The sequence below is a fragment of the Dasypus novemcinctus genome, chromosome 10, assembly GCF_030445035.2.
Source record: "Dasypus novemcinctus isolate mDasNov1 chromosome 10, mDasNov1.1.hap2, whole genome shotgun sequence".
Lineage (NCBI taxonomy): Eukaryota > Metazoa > Chordata > Mammalia > Cingulata > Dasypodidae > Dasypus > Dasypus novemcinctus.
Genome location: NC_080682.1, coordinates 6,004,299 through 6,023,528, shown reverse-complemented (window position 1 = coordinate 6,023,528; position 19,230 = coordinate 6,004,299). Strand labels below are relative to the sequence as shown.

The following is a 19,230-nucleotide window of genomic DNA, read 5'->3' as shown; positions in this document are numbered from 1 at the left end:
ACCACAAGGAAATATCATTTCCTGACCACAAGGATGGCTACTATTCCTTAAAAATCTGAAAATAACAAGTGCTATTGAGGTTGTAGAGAAATAGGAACGCTAATGCACTGTTGCTGGGAGGGTAAACTGAGGCAGCCCCTGTGGAAACCAGTTTGGTGTCTCCTCACAAAAAACAGTTTCATCACCTGGTTTGGCAGTCCGATCCCCAGGTATGCACCTAGAGGACTGAAAGCAGGGGCTCGGGCAGGTACTTGTACATTCATCGCAGCATGACTCGCAACGGCCAAAAAGTGGACGCAACCCAAGTGCCCGCCGACAGATGAATGTAGAAACTAAATGTGCTCTATCCATCCAGTGGAATTTTATTCAGCTGTAAAAAGAAATGATGTGCAACATGGACGAAGCTTGAGTGAAATCAGCCAGACAGAAAAGGCCAAGTGTACGATTTCTCTTACATGAAATACTTAAAATCAGTAAATTCATGAGACAGAGAGCAGAAGCATGGTCACCAGAAGAGGTTTGGGGTGGGGGTGGGGTGGAGAGTTATTATTAAATAAGTGTAAGATTTGGTTGAAGATGATGAAAAGATTCTGGAAACAAAAGAGTGGTGGCAGCTATTGTCCATGTACTTAAAGTCAAAGGACTATCCACTTAGAGGGGTTAAAATGATTTTTATGCTATGTATGTTTTACCATAATTAAAAATAATTTTTTAAAAAATGCAGCAGCCAGCAGCCCATCTCATCCAGCAGTCGGCAAAGGTGCTGGAAATCCTTGGAGAGAAGGCCACCCAGAGGAGGGGGCAGGTGAGCCCAGCAGAGCACCGCCAGGTCCGGATGAACATGCCCTGCCCTCCCCTGGGGAGAAAGCTTGAGGTGGGATGGCCTCGCCTGCCCCCACCCTGGAACAACTCTTGGGAGAAGACGCCAAGGGCAGAGTCAAGAGGCAAGCAGCCATCATCCACGGTACATTCTTCGTTGCCCAGGTGACCAAGGCCTGGGAGAGTCCTGCTTGGCCTCCAGGGCTGGCTCCAGCTTGGAGGAGCCCATCTCGGAAGGCGACATCGCGACGGGGGGCTTCGGCACTGCCATCCAAACTACGTGGAGGAAAGTGCCAGAGCGGTTCCGAAAGGGCACCGCCAGCCCAGGGGTCTCCCTGAAACCAGCACATGCAGTGGGGCTCCTGCACTTCTGGGGTTTTGTCTTGCTCTTCAAAGTAGCAGGTGTCCTGCTATGCCCATGATCGGGGAGAGAGGCGCAGAACAGGCAAAAACGAGCGTTAATGGAACCCGTCTCCATGGATGGGTGGGGGCACACAGCCCTTCTGGGCTCCACAAACCACATCCTCTGCCCTTGATGATGTCCTTCTCTGGAACTGCTCTTGTGCTTTTCAAGTCAGTGTGCACACAAACAAATATACACAAACAGAATTTTCCTAACCTGGTTGGAAGTACCTTAGAAGCAAGAACAGGAGATGCGAAATCCACTTGATGTTTTGGGGAGGGTTTCACGAACAAGAAAAGTGCAGGAACTTTCATTTATTAAAGGCTGTGTCTTGAATTCATGATCGAGCATTCAATACTTGCATTATTTAAATTGGCCACACAGTTAATTTCTCACAGGGACATCTATCATCATAAACCATTCACATTTGTGGGGTAAATCTGATGGGCCAATTAAAAAATTCTGAATTGTGAAGCTTTTGACTACAACTCTTAAAAGTAACACAAGTCCCACTGATGAGGTTCTGTAAAAACACAGCAAATTCCAATTTACATCTTACATTGCTTGATACCAACAAGTAATGTTTCATCAGGTAAATATAGAAAAATGCAATCTTAGCAAGAAAAAGAATCGGAGAAAGGTGACCAAGGATCAGACTCTACTAAAGAAAAAATATATACGGGTCCAAATGTATTTACAAGTTCCAACCAGCTGCACTACCTTCAGGTGTGTTTCTCTAGATACCCATACGGAAGTTAAAGAGCTGCCACCTGTAAGGAAAGGGCTAGGTTTAGCTTTCACATGAAGGTGATGCTAAAACTGGCTCCGCAGTTGAAGGAGGGAGGGAACGAGGCGCCAGTGCCAAAGTGAAGGCAGCGCCAGATTCGAACGTGGTGCCAAGCTGTTGGAATGGAGGGAACGGGAGCAGCGACTAAGGGCGGGAAGTTTATCAGACCCCTCGGATAGGCTGTAACCCCTGAAGTACCCAATCAGTGGGGAACAGGGGTGGGACCGCGTGTTAGGCTTAGGGTATAAACGTTGTTGTTTCTTCTTGTTTGGCACGCCGGCCATTTTATCCAGGTCGCACACCCGTTCTTGCAAGGCTGTTAATAAAATGCTTTTCTTCTCCACAATCGGGTGAGCTTTGTTCTCCTTGAGGTACAGCTTTCTTTCTAACACACCTTTGCCCCTGCCTCACAATATCAGCACAAAGCCGGGGGCCACACTCACTCCAAAATGCCCCCAAACGCTTTTTTTCTTTTATTTCTCCCCGCCTTGTTTACACTCACTGCATGCTTAGGAGGCACTAGAACCAAACCAGGGGCCTCCCATATGGGAGGGAGGTGCCTAATTGCTAGAGCCACCTCCGCTCCCTGCTTTGTTGTCTCTCTTATTGGGTTTTCCTCCTTGTGTCTCTTTCATTGCATCAGCTCACCATGCCAGCCCATCACATCAGCTTCTTTAGGAGGCACCAGGAACCAAACCCAGGACCTCCTGTGTGGTAGGCAGGAGCTCAACCGCTTGAGCCACATCTGCTTCCCACCAAACCTCTCTTTTTATCACTATGTTGCTTTCACAAATGCCCCAAACCACAGGACACAGGCACATGCTTCACCTTGGAACCCAGAAACGTCAAATCCCAGGGTCCGATGTAGGAAATGGAAAATGCAGTTGTACAGCACAAAACCCACCTGCTGTCAAAATATCCTTTGCTAGGGAAGCAGACTTGGCCCAGTGGTTAGGGCGTCCGTCTACCACATGAGAGGTGCAAGGTTCAAACCCAGGGCCTCCTTGACCCGTGTGGAGCTGGCCAACGTGCAGGGCTGATGCGCGCAAGGAGTGCCGCGCCACGCAGGGGTGTCCCTCACGTAGGGGAGCCCCACGCTCAAGGAGTGTGCCCCGTAAGGAGAGCCGCCCAGCGCGAAAGAAAGTGCAGCCTGCCCAGGAATGGCGCCGCCCGCATGGAGAGCTGACATCAACAAGATGACGCAACAAAAAGAAACACAGATTCCCGTGCCGCTGACAACAACAGAGGCAGACAAAGAAGAACACACAGCAAATGGACACAGAGAACAGACAACTGGGGTGGGGGGAAAGGGAAAAGAAATAAATAAAATAAATCTTAAAAAAAAAAAAATATCCTTTGCTAGAACTCTTCCCACGCCTGGACTCCTCTGTGACCCTCATCAAGAGCCTGCGAGAGAGAAAAGACAGATGTCCCCACCACCATGCTACAAATGAGGACACAGAGACACGGAGACTCTTGTGAGCTCATGCCCCGTCACGCCTGGTCCACATGGGGTTGACGCTGAAAGCGGGGCCCTGTGGCCTACCCAGGGGTCAGGGAAGGAGCCTGGAAAAGAGACCGGGGGCAAGCTTTGCAGAACACATATTTGGGTTCAAATTCCAGCTCCGCCATTACTCAGGTGAGTCACCCGGCCTTGAGCGAGTCTCACCGCCTTTCATAAAATCTGGTTCCTGTCCTATAAAAAAAAAGAGTAAAGTATTACATGCGTAATACTTTATTTGGGTACAAAAGGTCAATCCACAACTGCAGAGACTGCAGTCATTCTACTCAAGTCCTGGCCCACAGCGGTAACTACAGCTGTTCCTGCCACTGCACGCTTTAAGAGCAGCCAAGGCTTTCATTACACTACACCCCCCACCCCCCCGAAGGGGAGCGCAGGTCCAGGTACCGATTCTCTACACCTTCCCAGTTGCAGCCACGTGGGCCCAGAGGATACTCGAGCTCTGTGGAGTTCCCTTCCTCCCGGGTGTGCCTCTGAACCCATCTCCTAACTTTGACATTTAACTTCCAGCAACTTTGTGAACCTATTTTTAGCATACTTTACTGTACTCCCATTGCACAACAGAAGGGTTTTTACCGAGTATGAAGAAACCAAATCTCTGCATATGAAGTCTTTTCAAGGGCACTAGAGGTGCTGGCACTTAGAAAATCAGTGATATATGCTTCTTACAAATGACAAATCAGTTCACAACAAAGTTTGAAAGGTAGCATAAGGCAGTTGTTTTTTTTTTAAGACTTATTTATTTCTCTCCCCTCCCCCTCACCCCAGTTGTCTGTTCTCTGTGTCTATTTGCTGCGTCGTCTTCTTTGTCCGCTTCTGTTGTCAGTGGCACGGGAATCTGTTTCTTTTTCTTGTGTCATCTTGTTGATGTCAGCTCTCTGTGTGGGCGGCGCCATTCCTGGGCAGGCTGCACTTTCTTTCGCGCTGGGCGGCTCTCCTTATGGGTGCACTCCTTGCGCGTGGGGCTCTCCTACGCGGGGGGCACCCCTGTGTGGCGCGGCACTCCTTGTGCGCATCAGCGCTGCGCATGGGCCAGCTCCACACGGGTCAAGGAAGCCCGGGGTTTGAACCGTGGACCTCCCATGTGGTAGACGGACGCCCTAACCACTGGGCCAAGTCCGCTTTCCTGGCAGTTTCTTTAAAAGAAGGTTATTTATTATATTTTTAAGGGAGGGTTTCTAAAGAGATGGAATTAGCTGCCATTTGACTGCCAAAACCCCTGGCCTCACGGAGCTTACGTGTGATCAGGATGAACGTGCGCCCTCCATGGTGACACAGCACGCCGTTGCCGGCGGGAGCTGGCGGGAGGATAAAGGGTCCCCAGGGCGAGCTGGTGGAGATGGGCCCCACGTGGGGAAGGAACGAGGAAGCTCTCAGCCGACTAAAGGCTTAGGGCGCTGGTCTGAGGGGAGGGACCTCAGCCTCCTCTGCTTCCCTCCATGAACTGCCCGCGGTGCCAACAGGACGAAGCCAGCCGCAAGGGCTCCGCTTGTCGGGAGGCTGCGGCAATCCAAGGGTCAAATGGCACCTGAAACACCCTGGGATTCGCTCAACATCTCGATGTCTGGGTCATCGAAACTGGAGAGGAGGGCCAGCGGCAGAGCGATTTAGGACTCCGCTCCATTGGCTCTGGAGGCCTGGGGTGACCCTCGGGTCCCGGGCTAGGCGGGGGAGCTGCAAGGGCCACACGCCAGCATGGGGAGCCCGGAAGGTTCCTCTCCTTCCTATCTAAAGAACACGGTGTCCAACGGCTGGTGGACAGCTCTTGGGAAGAACAATGACCGGCCTATTTCCCAGCCTTCCACGATGGCAACTGCCCAGCCTCCTGTCCTCCCTGCAAGTCGCCAGTAGCACAATTGCTATCAATGATTAACTCCCAAAAAACATTCCTGGGTGCAGGAACAACCTACGCACAGAAGAGGTCAAGGTGGACATTTGCTTAGAATGTCGTGTGACCCGAGGAGGCCCCACTGACCAGGGCCGGCCGGCTGTGGACCCAAGGCCCCCCGCTCCCCCACGATTGCGTAGGGGTAAAAGCCGAAGTTTACGAAAGGCAGCAGAGCATTAGAAGACAACAGGCAGAAAGCATCCCTCCTGTTGGTTTTTTAAAGCACACCCCTTACAGCCTAGATATTTTTGGAAATACCCAAGTAAGGACGGGGCAGCTGGGGTGCTGGGCAGGCAGACCTTACCGTGGGCCCTTTGGCGACAGGGCTTGCATCCCTTGTTTCACTGTTGTTTGTTTTTTTAAAGGAGGTACTGGGGATTGAACTGAGGATCTTGTAACTGCAAAGCAGGCACTCAGCCGCTGAGCTACACCCACTCCCCCCTTGTTTCAGAAAGGAGCAGTTTTGTTTCTTAAGAGCAGGAAAAGTTCCCAACAGGCATCGGGCATTCTAAGTCAGGTCAGGCCTCTTTAAAATATCAGATAATCGCTTAAACGTACTTTGAAAAAAAAAACACACACACACTCTCCTGCAGCAATTTTATTCTTAAAGCAACGACGAGCCCGTCCGGAACTCCAGTTTCCAGCCAGCAATGGAACTCTGGCCTGCCCGGGAACCACCGTGCCGGGTGACTAAACAGTTTTTCCAACAAAGGAAGGGCCGACGCGGCCCCGCCGGGACGCGGCTCGTTTCCGCCTCCCGCCTCCACCACCTTGCCCCGGCTCTCGGGGTGAAAGCTGCATTTTTAATCGCAGGGCCGGGCCCGGGCGTCCCCGCCAGGCCGCAGCCCGCAAGGGGGGGCCCCGCCTCCACCACCCCCCCCCGGCGTCACGTGACGGCTGAGAAAAGTAGGGGAAAGGTCGGCGGCGCGGCCCCACCCCCCGCGGCCGGTGGCGTCCCGGGCGCGCAGATCCTGTTCCACCGGCCCTGCCCGGGGAGACGTTTCCGGAGGGAGCTGGCTGGCATCGCCGGTGCCACCCAGCCCGCAGATGAGGTGCAAAGCACACCTCGAGGTGGCAAGGGCAGGGATGGGCCTTGCGTCACTTTGGGGGTGCCGTTAAGATGCGGGTGCTGCGGCCGGCACATCCCCTGCCGCATTCCAGCCGGCGCGCAGCGCCTGGCGCCGCTCCCGACGCGAGCCAGAAGGACGGCGGCAAGCGCCAAGCTCAAACCATGCCCTCCGGTGAAACTCCGTCCCGGTTTTATGAATGGGGACGCGGGGCCGGGCAAGCACGGGCTGGGGTCCCCGGACCCCGCGGCCCCTGGGGCACCCTCCTCCTCCCGCGTCAGGAGCGCGGCGCTTAGCACAGGCTCCAAAGGTTATCTTGGCCCGAGCTTGACGCCAGTTTCTGCCATTTTGGTACAAAGTATGTGCGTTCCCTTTTCCCTTAACAACTGGTAAAATGGAGCTCTTTGGGGCAAGGGCAAGTCTAGAAATGCATCCTTTGAGGGAACCCAGTAATTTACATGAGAAAAAGAGCCCACAGGCAACCAAAAGGACTCACACTGCATGCTAAATTCAGGTCACTCCGAAATCTCAAAACATTCCCAGGACACAACCCTTGCCAAGACCCATGGACAACCAGCCGCCGGCCTCACCGTATGGACTGCTCCCGCCAAGGTCATCTTTACCGCTAACTCACTTGGCGAGGATCACGTTAAGTCATGTGGAGAGGAGGCTGATGCTTGCTGGCATAAATGAAAGACCAGTGCTGTTCAGCCATTTTTTAAAATTCATCTGGTTTGTGGTTTAGAAGGAAATAAATATGCTTGAATATCTGGAATGACCAGAAACCGGATGCCTGGGGAAGAAAACGGTGTTAACAAAACACACGTTTCAAGAGGTTAAACTGATTTTCATTTTACTCCGTAACTTCCAAAGTTACCAGTTTCCTACTAAAATCTACCCTTGCCTGCAGCACAGAGAACCTGAAAGCCTGTCCCGAGGTAAGAATATTAACCTTGTTCTGTAATTACTTGGGATTTTTAACTTTGTCTAAAAACAAAAAAGGAAAGTGAACTCCACCCCCCTCTTTGCACCCTTCACCGATGCCTCTGGCCTTTGCAAACAAAACGAAAGAAACCTGCCGTCCGCGGGCGGGGGTGGTCCCGGTTAAAGCAGCCCGGACGGTGGGGGGGGGGGGGGGGGGGCGCGCGGGGACCGGACTCGAGCCTCCCGGGCTGTGAGCGCGTGGTGTCCGCTGGGGTTAGGGCCGCGCGGTCGGGGCTGGGAGGCTGCACCCGCCTGGCCCCGCACCAAGGCCGAGGTCGCCGAGGTCTGGTCAGGTGACCCGCTCCCCGGTCCTGCCGCCTCGGGGACCCGGCGCGACCTCTCCTCGCCCACCTGTCCTTGACCCGGCGCTATACCGCGAAGGGCGCTCGCGAGCAGGAGCAAGGACCCCCGCCCCGGGCCCCCATCACTCTCACGACAGGCGCTGGGATTGTCCCCGCGCCCAGGGCGTGTCCCCGCCGCTGCACTGCGGGGCTCAGCGCGGAGAGGGGTCGGCGGAGCCCCCTAAAGCCCCCGGTGCATCCCTCCCACTGTCGTACGGGACAGTGCGCGAACTGCCCCGACCCCCGTGTGGACCCCCAGACCCAACCCACTGGCGGGGAGGGAATTTCGGGAGGGGCGAGGCGGGCCGAGTGGAGAAGGGGTCGGCGGCGCCGGGCCGCGTCCCGAGTGCAGCAGCCCTCCCCGGGTGGCACCCGACGGTCCGCGGTCTGACCCACTGGCGAGCGGACCCCCAAATCCAATCCACCCCAGGAACAGGGTAGGGATGGCGAACGAGGGGCGGGGGGGCGCCAGCGGCCCCCAACTGGCCCCGGGCCGGAGGCGTCCTGCCAAGACTAGAGGACCACGCATCCCTCGATTCCCGCATGGAGCTCGCCCGCGGCCTGACCCCTCCCGGACCTAGTTCACTGAGGGGGGGGGGGGGGTGGAAATGAGGCTGTGTTGAGGCGGGGAGGGCGCCGGCTGCCCCCCGAGCTCCGGGCCGGAGGCGCCCTGCCAGGTCCGCAGGGCCGAGCATCCATCCCTCCGGCTCCCGCACGGGACGGGTCCGCCGGCTGACCTGCCTCCGCGGGAGACCCCAGACCCAAACCCTGGAAGGGGAGGGGAGCCCCCGCCGCGTCCCAGTTTCGTGCTCTGCGAACCCCGCCGTCCAAGGGGAACAATGGGGGTGCCCCCTTCGCGCGCCCGGGCCGCGACACCCCGGGCCACCCCCGCACCCCCCGCACCCCCGCCAGGCCGCAGCCCTCCGGGCGCCGCGCGCCCCCACCTCCCCGCGGCGCGCGGGCCTTACCGAGTCAGCAGACTAAGGCGCGGCGGCGGCGGCGGCGGCGGAGTGAGCGCGCTAGCGGGCGGCGGGCTGCGGGCGGCGGGCGCGGGGCTGGCGGGCGCGGGCGGGCGGGCGGGCGAGGCCGGGCGCATCCGACGCCGGCCGTGGCGATTGGCCCAGCCGGCCCCGCTGCGGCGCGGGCGGGGCCTGCGCGGGGCGGGGCCTCGGGCGGGGCGGGGCGCCCGGAGGCCCGGGTCCAGGGAGGAAACTGAGGCCCCAGTGGGCGTCAACCTCGGAGCCTCAGTTTACTCTTCTGTAGGATGGGCCGGCCCCCCAGGGCCATGCGCCTGGCAACGCCCAGCGCCCCGCGCGCAGGCTTGGCCCGCGCCCCTGCGCCCTAGCAGGTGGATGCTGCCACCCTCCAGCCTTCCTCCAAGAAGGGGCCGCACGACGACCGCCAACTTGCCAGGACCCCGCGCAGCCAAGAAGCTGTGGGCGCGACCTGGGGCCCAGGTCTGCCGCCAGAGCCCACCGCCCCAAATCGCGACCGTGTCGCGCTGTCAGCTGTCGCGATCAGGAAGCACGGGGCTCGCGGGGCCAGACGCCGACTGGAGTCCCGGGCCCCTCTGAGCACCCCCACCCCCATCTAGCTGGGGCAAAAATCCTCCCTTGAGGGACTTGGGTGGAAGTTAGTAAAATAATTTCCCCTGTGCCAGAAAAGGGCAACTGGCCTCACTCAGAGCCCGGGCGAGGGTCCGGTCCCGGGGGTCCGGTCGGGGCGGTTGCGGGGGAGGCGCGGCGCTTCCCGCCGGGAACGCCCCCCCCCCCACCCCGTCTTTCCCCGTCGTGCTCCCCTGACTCCAGCCGGCCGCCCTAAAAACAAGTGCCCCCTCAACGCGCTCGTTTTGTGAACAAAGACGCGGCCCTCGTAAAAGGCGCATCCTCCCCTTTGGTTATGAAAAATCCACGCTGTGTGTTCTCTCCAGAGTGTCTGGCGACTGTCGCACGCAGACGGATTTAAAAGAGAAAATGAAAGTTCCCCCCGGGTCCGCTAACGGCGGGCGCGGCGCCCCGGGCTCGGGTTCCGCGCGCGGCCGGGGCTGTGTGCGGTGCGCGGCGCGGCTGTCGCTCGGCCCCGGTGGAGGCGCGCGGAGCGCCCGCCGCCTTTCGCAGCCACCCCGCACTGCCTTCCACGACGTGCTGACTCACGCAGCCCGCCCGCGAGGGGCCCGCAGCGCCCGGGTTTCCTCCACCGCCGCGCAAATTCGCGGCACTCGCCAGCGAGCCACGGCTGTGAGTGCCCGGTTCCTCTGCGGAGCAAATCTGAGGAAAGGGCAAGCGCAAGCGACATTTGGATGCACCTGCCAAGCTGCCCGCGGGGAAAGCTTATTAAACTCCACCCGCACCCACGCGGGGCGCTCCCCCAGCACGCGCAGTCCCAGCACTGCCAATCACAGAAGGGCAATTCTCTCCCCTTATTTTGCCTGGCGTTGCGTTGAGATTGGGAGTAGGAGAATTCATCCCACCCACCCCTCATCCCCGCGCTGGCCCGGAGTGACCCCAGGCCCCCCGACCCCGGCTGGTTTTCACGCACGGAGAAGGCCTGCGGGCGGGCCCGGAGCTCACCTGCCATCGCGGGGTTGCCCCGCACCTGCCGCACCCTCCAGCGTCTCCCTCACGCCTCTCCGGGGACCTTCCTGACTCGGGCCTCAGAGGCTGGGTCGTCACCCTCACCTCCTGTGCCCTTCCCCCTTTTCTGGAATCGCCCCCGCCCCCCGGCCCCGGACGCCCGCCCCGCTGGGATAGGCGTGCGCCCCGTCTGTCCCCCGGGCTCGGCAGCCTTGTGACTGTGCGCCCCTCCCCAGCGCGCCCCGGCGGTCCCACCTGCAGGCTCTGTGTGGGCAGGGCCGGGCCCCGCGCCAGGATCCTCACCTGTGCCCCGGGAGACCAAACTCTAGGGCAGCAGTAATGTGCCCACGCCTGCTGACGGCACCGCCCCCCCCCCCCCCCCCCAAGGAAGACCTCCTTCCTCTCCAGCCACCACGCTGGGGCTTCCCCGGCCTGCAGCTTCCCCGCTACCAGTGTGGCTATTAATAAAGAGCAGGTGAAGCGGACTCGCCCCAGTGGTTAGGGCGTCCGTCTACCACATGGGAGGTCCGCGGTTCAAGCCCCGGGCCTCCTTGACCCGTGTGGAGCTGGCCCACGCGCAGTGCTGATGCGCGCAAGGAGTGCCGTGCCACGCAGGGGTGTCCCCCACAGGGGAGCCCCATACGCAAGGAATGCGCCCCGTAAGGAGAGCCGCTCAGCGCCAAAGAAAGTGCAGCCTGCCCAGGAGTGGTGCCGCACACGGAGAGCTGACACAACAAGATGATGCAACAAAAACAAACACAGATTCTTGTGCTGCTGACAACAACAGAAGTGGACAAAGAAGAACACCCAGCATATGGACACAGAGAACAGACAAGGGGGCGGAAAAGAAATAAATAAATCTTAAAAAAAAACAAAGAGCAGGGGGCCTGGGCCCCTGGGGAGCGCCAAGCCAGAGCCCGGTGTCTGCCCAGAAGCTAGAAGAATGTTTTTCAAGCTCAGTTTTTACACATTCTGCTCCATTTTGAGTCCAATACATAGTGACTATCTACTGTGGTCAGAGGGGAACTTCTTTTTGTTTTAATTCATGTAATGTTTTTACAATCACTAGGGGACTTCTCTTTACTCTAAAAACACCTTTTTATTGAAAACTTCGAACATGTAAAAACTTAATGAGAATAGTCTAATAAAGTCCTGTTTAACCCAAAGTCAGATGCCTACATTATCAAGCCAGGGCTAACCTGTGTGGCTTGGACATGCCCATGCACTATTTCCCACTACCCTGATTATTTTAAAGCAAACCCAGAAATCCTTGTTTTTCCTACAAATTCATTACATCTCTCTAAAAGAGTTTTTTAAAAAATATATCAGGGCAATATACCGCTGTCATACTGGAAATAGATGAGCAATTGTAAGACAAAACTTGTCAAGGTCTGACTGGCAGGCCAAGTGCCCGGCTGAGACTGCTCTATCGTGCCAGGCTCATTTCTTGCTGGCGGCTCCCAGCAGGTTCTGATCCAAAAGCGTGTGACTGTTGGAACTCGGTTCCTGGGTCCCAAGGGGACCGTGCTGTAATCTCGGAGCGCTGCGCTTCCTTCTGCTTTCCAAGGCCTCTGAGCCCCTCTGAACTTGAACCTTGGCCCCCTGTAGGCCCTGAGTAAATAGTTGCAGGTCTGCAAGTCGGGGTGATGAGAATGTTTGCTCAGCCAGCATCGCTGGGGTTTGCTGGGGACACGATGAGGTCATGCCGATGAAAGCACCGGGAATGCACCCATGGAAGGAGTTGGAAGGAGTGCCAGAGGTGTCCTTAACTGAAGAGCACGGCCCTGTGACCCGGTCATGCCACTGCTGGGGATATACCCAAGAGCAGTAGAAGTACACATGCACACCAAGGCACCTGACGGAGGGTTTACCAAAACTGCCAAAACAAAACCCCCCAAAAATGAAATCAACCCAAACCTCCATCAAGAATCGAATGGGTAAATAAATGGTGATTTCTCCATACTATGGAATAATAAGCGACAAAAAGGACAAAGTACTGATAAACACAACGACATGGATACATCTCATCGTCTTATGTTAGGCCAAAGAAAGACACGCATACATATATACTGTATAATTTCAAAACATAAGTTCAAGGACAAGCAGAACTAACCCACAGTGCTGGCGGTTGACCGAGCAATGCAAGCGGAAGCCTCTATGGGAGCTGGGTGCGGTACTGTGAAAAACCCATCCCATTCATTGAGCTGTATGCTTTATCCCTTTTCCTTATGCCTGTCACAGCTCAATATCAAAAATTAAAAGGAAAGGGAAGCGGAATTGGCCCAACAGATAGGGCGTCCGTCTACCACATGGGAGGTCCAGGGTTCAAACCCAGGGCCTCCTGACCCATGTGGAGCCGGCCCACGCGCAGTGCTGAGGCGCGCAAGGAGTGCCCTGCCACGCAGGGGTGTCCCCTATGTAGGGCAGCCCTATGCTCAAGGAGTGCAGACAACTGGGGGTGGACGGGGAAGGGGAGAGAAATAAATAAAAATCTTAAAAAAAAAAAAGTAAAAGAAAAAAGATGTAGAGGTGTGGCCAGGCCCAGGGAGGCCATGAGGGCGGGTGGGAGATGAGGAGATGCCGTGCGGGCAGCACGCTGGGGAGGACTCGCCGAGGCCAGGTGGCAGCGCCCTTGCTGGTAAGGGACTGCAGGGGGGGGACGCTGCTGCGGGCCTCAGCAGAGGTGGCCTGTGTAGGGCGCCCCCCCCCCCCCCGCCCTCTGACAGCCCTCCAGGGTGAGGACCCACTGTTTCTTCTGCACCTTGGAGTTACCAGCATGCTCAGGACCCATTTCAGGTCCAGGGAAGTTCGGACGGGGTTTGTCTTCCTGGAGGGAAGGGGGCTTGGGGGTCGGGGTCCTTGGGGTCTAGACGGGGTCAGCTCCTGGCAGGCTGCATGGGCACAGTCCTCCCTTCCCCTCCCATCTGGAGAAGCACCGGAGCCAGATGGCCTGGGTTCGAAATCCGACCCTGCCCCTCACGAGCTGGGTGACCGTCTGTAAAATGGGAGAAAGTAATAGGAGCGGCGGGGAAGAGGCCTCGTCAAGTTTACAGGTGACCGAGAGGCGGTGCTTAGAACAGTCCCTAGTACGCAGCGTTAGCGCTGATGATGATTTTCTCCGCAGGGCCCCTATTTTATTTATTTATTTATTTTATTAAGATTTCTTTCTTTCTCTCCCCTCCCCCCCATTGTCGGCTCTCTGTGTCCATTTGCTGTGTGCTCTTCTGCCTCCGCTTGCATTTTTGTCAGGCGGCACCGGGAAACTATGTCGCTTTTTTTGTTGCATCATCTTACTGCGCCAGCTCTCCGTGTGCGTGGCGCCATTCCTGGGTGGGCTGTGCTTTTTTTTTTGCACAGGGCGGCTCTCCTTGCACGTGGGGCGCCCCTACACAGGGGACACCCCCGTGTGGCCCAGAGCCTCTATTTTAAAAACCTTCATCTGTAAAAATGTGTGTCAGGAGAATAACATGTTCTTGATCTGTAATCAGAAATGCACAATTTCCAGCTGAAGCATGCTAGTCATTCATTCCTTTGATGAGTTCTTATCTGGAAGGACAGACGCTGCCAAGACCTGATGTCTGTCCAGCCAAAATTAATAGAGCTGGATATTGTGACCTGTACAATCTCAGAAAGAGATGGGACCTCTTCAGGCTTTCTGAAGCAGTCGGAACAGTGCAAGGATCACCACGATTTCCTACACAGACCCCAAGTCCCCCAGGCCCCACCGGCCCGATCGACCCAGAGAGTGTGCTTTTAGGCCTGAGTCTGCTGCTTCTCCCTGAGGGCAGCGCAGGGCGCCGGGCCCTGGGCAGGCGATGGCCCAGCCGATGTTCCTTGAAGCTGATGCCCTCGCTTGCCCATCGCCAGGGCCAGCCCGACTGCGGTATTGGCAGCCTCAACCTGGGCCTTGGATAAGGTGACCTTGCTGGACCTCATTTTTGCAGGTGCCAGCTTATCCAAAGAGAGAACAGGGTTTTGGAAGGCTTCTGCATTGAAATGCCAATGTCCCCTCCCCCTGGGGAGGTAAAGAAGGACAGAGAAGGGAGCTAACACCTCCAGTGGAGAGTTTTAAATGTTTGGGGGTCACCGACCCTTTGAGACCTGATAACAGCTACGAACCCTTTCCCCAGAAAAATGCTCACAGTAAATAAATTCAGGGCGCCGTGGGCCTCCAGAATGCCCATCTGCAGACGCCCGCCCCGCTGGAGCCATGAAAAATGAGCCAAACCTTGGAAGCAAGGTGACATGCTCCACATGGCTTTCGGGCCATCCCGGCTTGTTTCTACCAGCCCCTCCAAGGATAAACTCGGCCTGCAGGGGAATGCAGCTTTGCTCTGCCTTTTACCACTGAGTAGGCCCCAGGCTCCACGAAGTCACATGTCCACTTGTCGATTTCTGTCCAACAGAAATGCAAAGCGTTTCCCAGGGTAGAAGGACTGCCCGAGAGTAGGGTTTCAGGATCTGAGGCACACTGACTGGCGAGGGGGCCTCCCGCCTCCTGTCCCTCTGGAGCCACCGCAGCCTGGAAACTGCCTTCAGCCCTCCCGTTGGGCCCACACAAGTAAGTTTCGATCTTCTCCAGGTGCTCATTTTTGCATTCGAGAATCCTGTTTCTGTTTCTGAAAGTTAACTCCAACCCACGTGGTGCATGAGAGCCAGGCTCCGGGGGCAGAGCAGGTGCGAAGCAAAGGCCTGGCTGGGAAGGGAGGGGGCTGGACTGGACATCTCAGCAACCCAGAGAGGAGGCCCCTGGCGGGAGCTGAGCCGCAGCCCGGCCGCTGTTTGCCCCAACAGCCTCTTGTGTTCCCGTAGCAATGCTAGGAGGGGCCTGAAAGCCGAGAGTGGAGGGCAGCCACAGCCCCCTGCAGGGAAGCAGATTTGGCTCAACAGATAATGTCCACCTACTGCATGGGACGTCCAGGGTTCAAACCCCAGGCCTCCTTGACCTGTGTGGAGCTGGCCCACGCACAGTGCTGATGTGTGCAAGGAGTGCCCTGCCACGCAGGGGTGTCCCCCGCGTAGGGGAGCCCCACGTGCAAGGAGTGCGCCCCGTAAGGAGAGCCAGAGAGCCAGAGAGCCGCCCAGAGCGAAAGAAAGTGCAGCCTGCCCAGGAATGGCACTGCACACCTGGAAAGCGGACACAACAACAAGATGACACAACAAAAAGAGACACAGATTCCAGGTGCTGCTGACAAGAATACAAGCAGACACGGGAGAACACACAGCGAATGGACACAGAGAACAGACCAACTGGGGGGCGAGGCGCAGGGGAGAGAAATAAAATAAAAAATAAATCTTTAAAAAACTTTAAAAATTAAAAAAAAAAATTTAAAAAGTCTCTTGCAAGGAGACTTGTAAGCTGAGACCAGTTCTGAGACTTGCACGTGGCCCTTCCATTTACAGAAGCAGTTGTCCTCAGATTTCAAACCCACTCAAATATGTGCCTCTTCCTCAAAAATCCCCGCGCGGCCAGAAACACCAAGGGCTGGGCACGGCGGCCGCTCTGCGCGTCTTTTGGGTCCACCCTGGCACTCCAAGAGGCTGGATTTGGGGTCCAGGCTGTGTGTCTGCTCTCGTGGCCCCAGGCTCCAACTGGGGTCCCTGGTTTCCGCTCAGCTGCACCCCCTCCCACCCTGGCAGGCTGGCCTTGTCTAGGAGGCGCCCGTCACCCCACGGTCAGCGGCGCTAGCTTTCGGGGTGAGCTCTTCTCTACCGAGCGAAGGCCCCGGCTCCAGCCCCGTGTTCTTACGGCGAGGTTTAAACCTCGGACACGCGCTCACACTGGAGTGGGGTCTCGGTGTGTTTTTAACTTGTCGAAATCACACCCTGACGCATCACACGCCGCGTGCGTCCCTTCTGCTCCACTAAGGTCTGAGCCAGCCAAAAGGGACCTTCTCCTCCCTCCCTCAGCCTCACCCACCCCTGCCCAAGGGTTTCTGCGTGCTCCTCACCCGACTCCTCAAGCATCAGGCCCAGCCTCGCTCCTTCCCTGCAAACGCCTCGAAGGCTGCACCCAAGACTCCCCATCCGTTCCTGAAGCATTTATTGAGCGCCTGCTGTGTACGAGGCAGCAAACTAACAATGGAGTGAAGACAAAGTGGAGGTCCTCAGAGGCCCTGCCCAGGGGCACCGAGGACTTCCGGCTCCTCTTCCGTTCTGAGCCTCGATCAGTCCCACTGGGCATCTCCTCCCACTTCTGCAGTCCTCCTGAAGGTCACCGGGACACCCCCTCTCCCCACGTTTCCTGCAGGAACCTCTAACGTGCGCCTCCCTGGCTGAGTCACCTTCCGTGACTCCATGCTCTCGAGGCACCCTGTGGCCTCCAGACAGGACCTGCTACAACACGTGCCAGCCCCAGCGAAAATGAAAACGGGGGGCCCCTTGTTCGAAAACGATTGAGAATTTCAAGCTGGCAGCTGCAGGGCACTGGCCCGAACCTGGGGCTCTTCTGAGCGCCGCGGTGGCCAGCCCTGCCCCCAGGAGACCATCCCCGCCAGCCCTGCACCCAGAGGCCGCCCTGAACTCCGCGCCCACCCCCTACCCAAGCCCTCGGCCCACCTCCTGCCTCGGCACACCCGTTCTCCCGGTACCCTCTGCCTGGAGAGGCCTTCTGCTCACTTGGGCTTGTCATCGTACCCGCCAGGCCCTGTGTTAGATGCCAGGCGGGGTCAGCTAGATCCAGGCCTGATTCCCTGGAGGGGGTAAAACCCAGGGCATGTAAGTTTCCTCGGCTGCAAAATGGGGCCACGCTGACAACAGGTGTAGGATCACCCGTCGGTTTGTCCACAGCTCACTCTCGCTTCCTCCCTCTCTCTTTTTAAAATAATTCTATTTAGGTAGAATTCACACACTGTAAAATCCACCTACTTAAGCACCTCGATGGTTTTTAGTAGAGTCGCAGAATTGTGCAGCCTGATTCCAGAACACTGTCCCTGAACGTTTTGCCCTAAAACGAACACGGGTACCCGTTAGCAGTGGCTTCCTGCCCCCCGGCGCCTGCTGGGGCACCCACCAACCTGCTTTCTGGCCAGGTCGTCTGAAAGGAATCCTCCAACCCGCCGCCCTCGGGGTGTCTGGCTCCTGCCACCCAGGATCACGGTTCTCAGGGTTGATCCATGTCAGGGCGAGTCAGGACTGTTTTTTTTAATAGCTGAGTATCACTTGATTGCATGGTAGACCCCGTGTTGTTCACGCGCAGCTCACAGCCCTGTCCACCTTTCACTGCGCCTCCACTCCCCAGGGGGCCTGCGGGGCGGCGCTCGTGGGGGGTGGGTGCTGGGGCTACGGGGTGCGGAGCTCCCACCGCACTGGTGCGCCTGCCCACCCTCTCCCCTTTACCCGGGCCCTGGACCCTGAAATAGAGCCCTCCTGCCGTCTCCTTCCGCCCCTGGAAAGCCCCCGCGCAGAGGCCACCTGCTCCCAGGCCAGCCGCCCTGCCCGCCCCGGCCTGCTGGAAGCGCTGAGGCCGGTCTCCCCGCCCCACGCCGGGCCCTGAGCTGCGGGAGGCTCCCGCGCCGGAGGCCCCGGGGCCTGAGCGATCCGCCTACCCTCCCACGGCTCGGGACAGGGCCACCGGCTCAGGGGCTGCTCCTTCGGGCGCCAGGAGAGCGCGCGGGGGCGGGGAGGCAGGCGGGGAGGCGGGGCCGACGGGCGGTCCGCGGGGACTGCGGGAGGCCTGGAACGCGGGTTCCCCCGGGGACGCGCCGCGGGGCCTTCCCAGCGGCCAGGGGGTTGGCGGCGGCTGGGGAGGGGACGCCCGGCGGCTCCCCGGCTTCCAGCGTGCTCCCCGCCCGGGTCCCCTCGGCGCCCACCCGGAGCCGCGTTGCCCACCTGGAGGAGTGGAGTTGGGGAGGGGTCGGCCGTGCGCACCACTCACCCCTCTCCCCGGCTCCCAGGCTCGGCCGGGGTCAGCAGGGAGGGAGGGGCGCGCGGCGCCGTCGCGGCGGGTCCAGGGGGTTAGCATAAACCACGCTGGGGGGTCGGGTTTCCTTACAGGGTTCTGGACGCCCCGCCTCTTAACCCTGTGTTTTGGAAATCACTCGGTCCATACCTAGGTCCATGTCGACTGCTCTATGATCGCCCACACTTTGGGTGCACCCTCGTTTGTCTCACCCCTTCTCGGTCCTCCCTGGTTTTCTCTCTTCTGCCCTTCATTCCAGCGCGTTCGCGGAGCTGCGGCTGCGGGCACCACAGCTGACACCAAACACGCCGCGGGGAGACCCGCGCGGGAGGCGGGCGGCCGGGGCTGCACTCGTTGAACAGGGAAGTGTTTGACCCACTCCTTTGGTTCAAAACCCAGCTCGGTATGAAAATGCATCCGGGAGAAGTCTTACCTGCCCCACCTGAGCTTGCGCAGCCTTCCAGAATTTACTTCTGAGTAGACAAGGGACTCGGGGTATGTCTGTATTGTCCTCCTTTCTCATGTAACAGGGAAGCAAGCTACAGGCCCCTGCTCTGCACAGGCCTTTTTTCTACTTACCTGTACGTCTTTTTTTTTCTCTCTCTCTCTCTTAATTTACTGTGCTCACATTTGCAGAGCACTGATTTTCCCATTTTACCCACCTAAAGTGCACTGAATGATTCCTTGGTAAAAACTGCATCTGAATTGTTGTGCTACCATCGCCAGCCTACAGAACCAAACCCTTTCACCTCCCTGCGTGGAAACCCAGCAAGCGATGCCTTCTCATCCCCCCTCCCCCCCAGCGCCTGTCGCCTCCAATCTACCCCGGCTCTATGCATTTGCTTATTCTAGATACTTCCTATGAGTGCAATCGTACTCTATTTGTCCTTTTGGCCTGGCTTGTTTCACACAGCATAGGATTTCAGGTTCATCCACACTGCGCGTG

The 19,230-nt window shown here is 57.7% G+C and overlaps 1 protein-coding gene across 3 annotated transcripts in view; it reads right to left on the bottom strand.

Annotated features, from left to right (window-relative positions):
• The window catches only part of CPT1A (carnitine palmitoyltransferase 1A), an 82,967-nt gene extending 64,414 nt beyond the window's left edge, over positions 1 to 18,553 (bottom strand). Inside the window, exon 1 of one of the 3 annotated variants that reach the window (XM_071217921.1) lies at positions 18,435 to 18,553. Coding sequence is in view for 1 of the 3 variants with exons in the window: in XM_004481657.4 (XP_004481714.2) it covers positions 8,780 to 8,907 (128 nt within the window). In the remaining 2 variants the exon portion in view is untranslated. Of the gene's footprint in view, positions 1 to 8,779; positions 8,952 to 9,964; positions 10,076 to 18,434 lie in introns of those variants that run through there. The other 2 variants (XM_058305017.1, XM_004481657.4) reach the window with 2 other exon arrangements.
• Between the last annotated feature and the right edge of the window lie 677 nt (positions 18,554 to 19,230).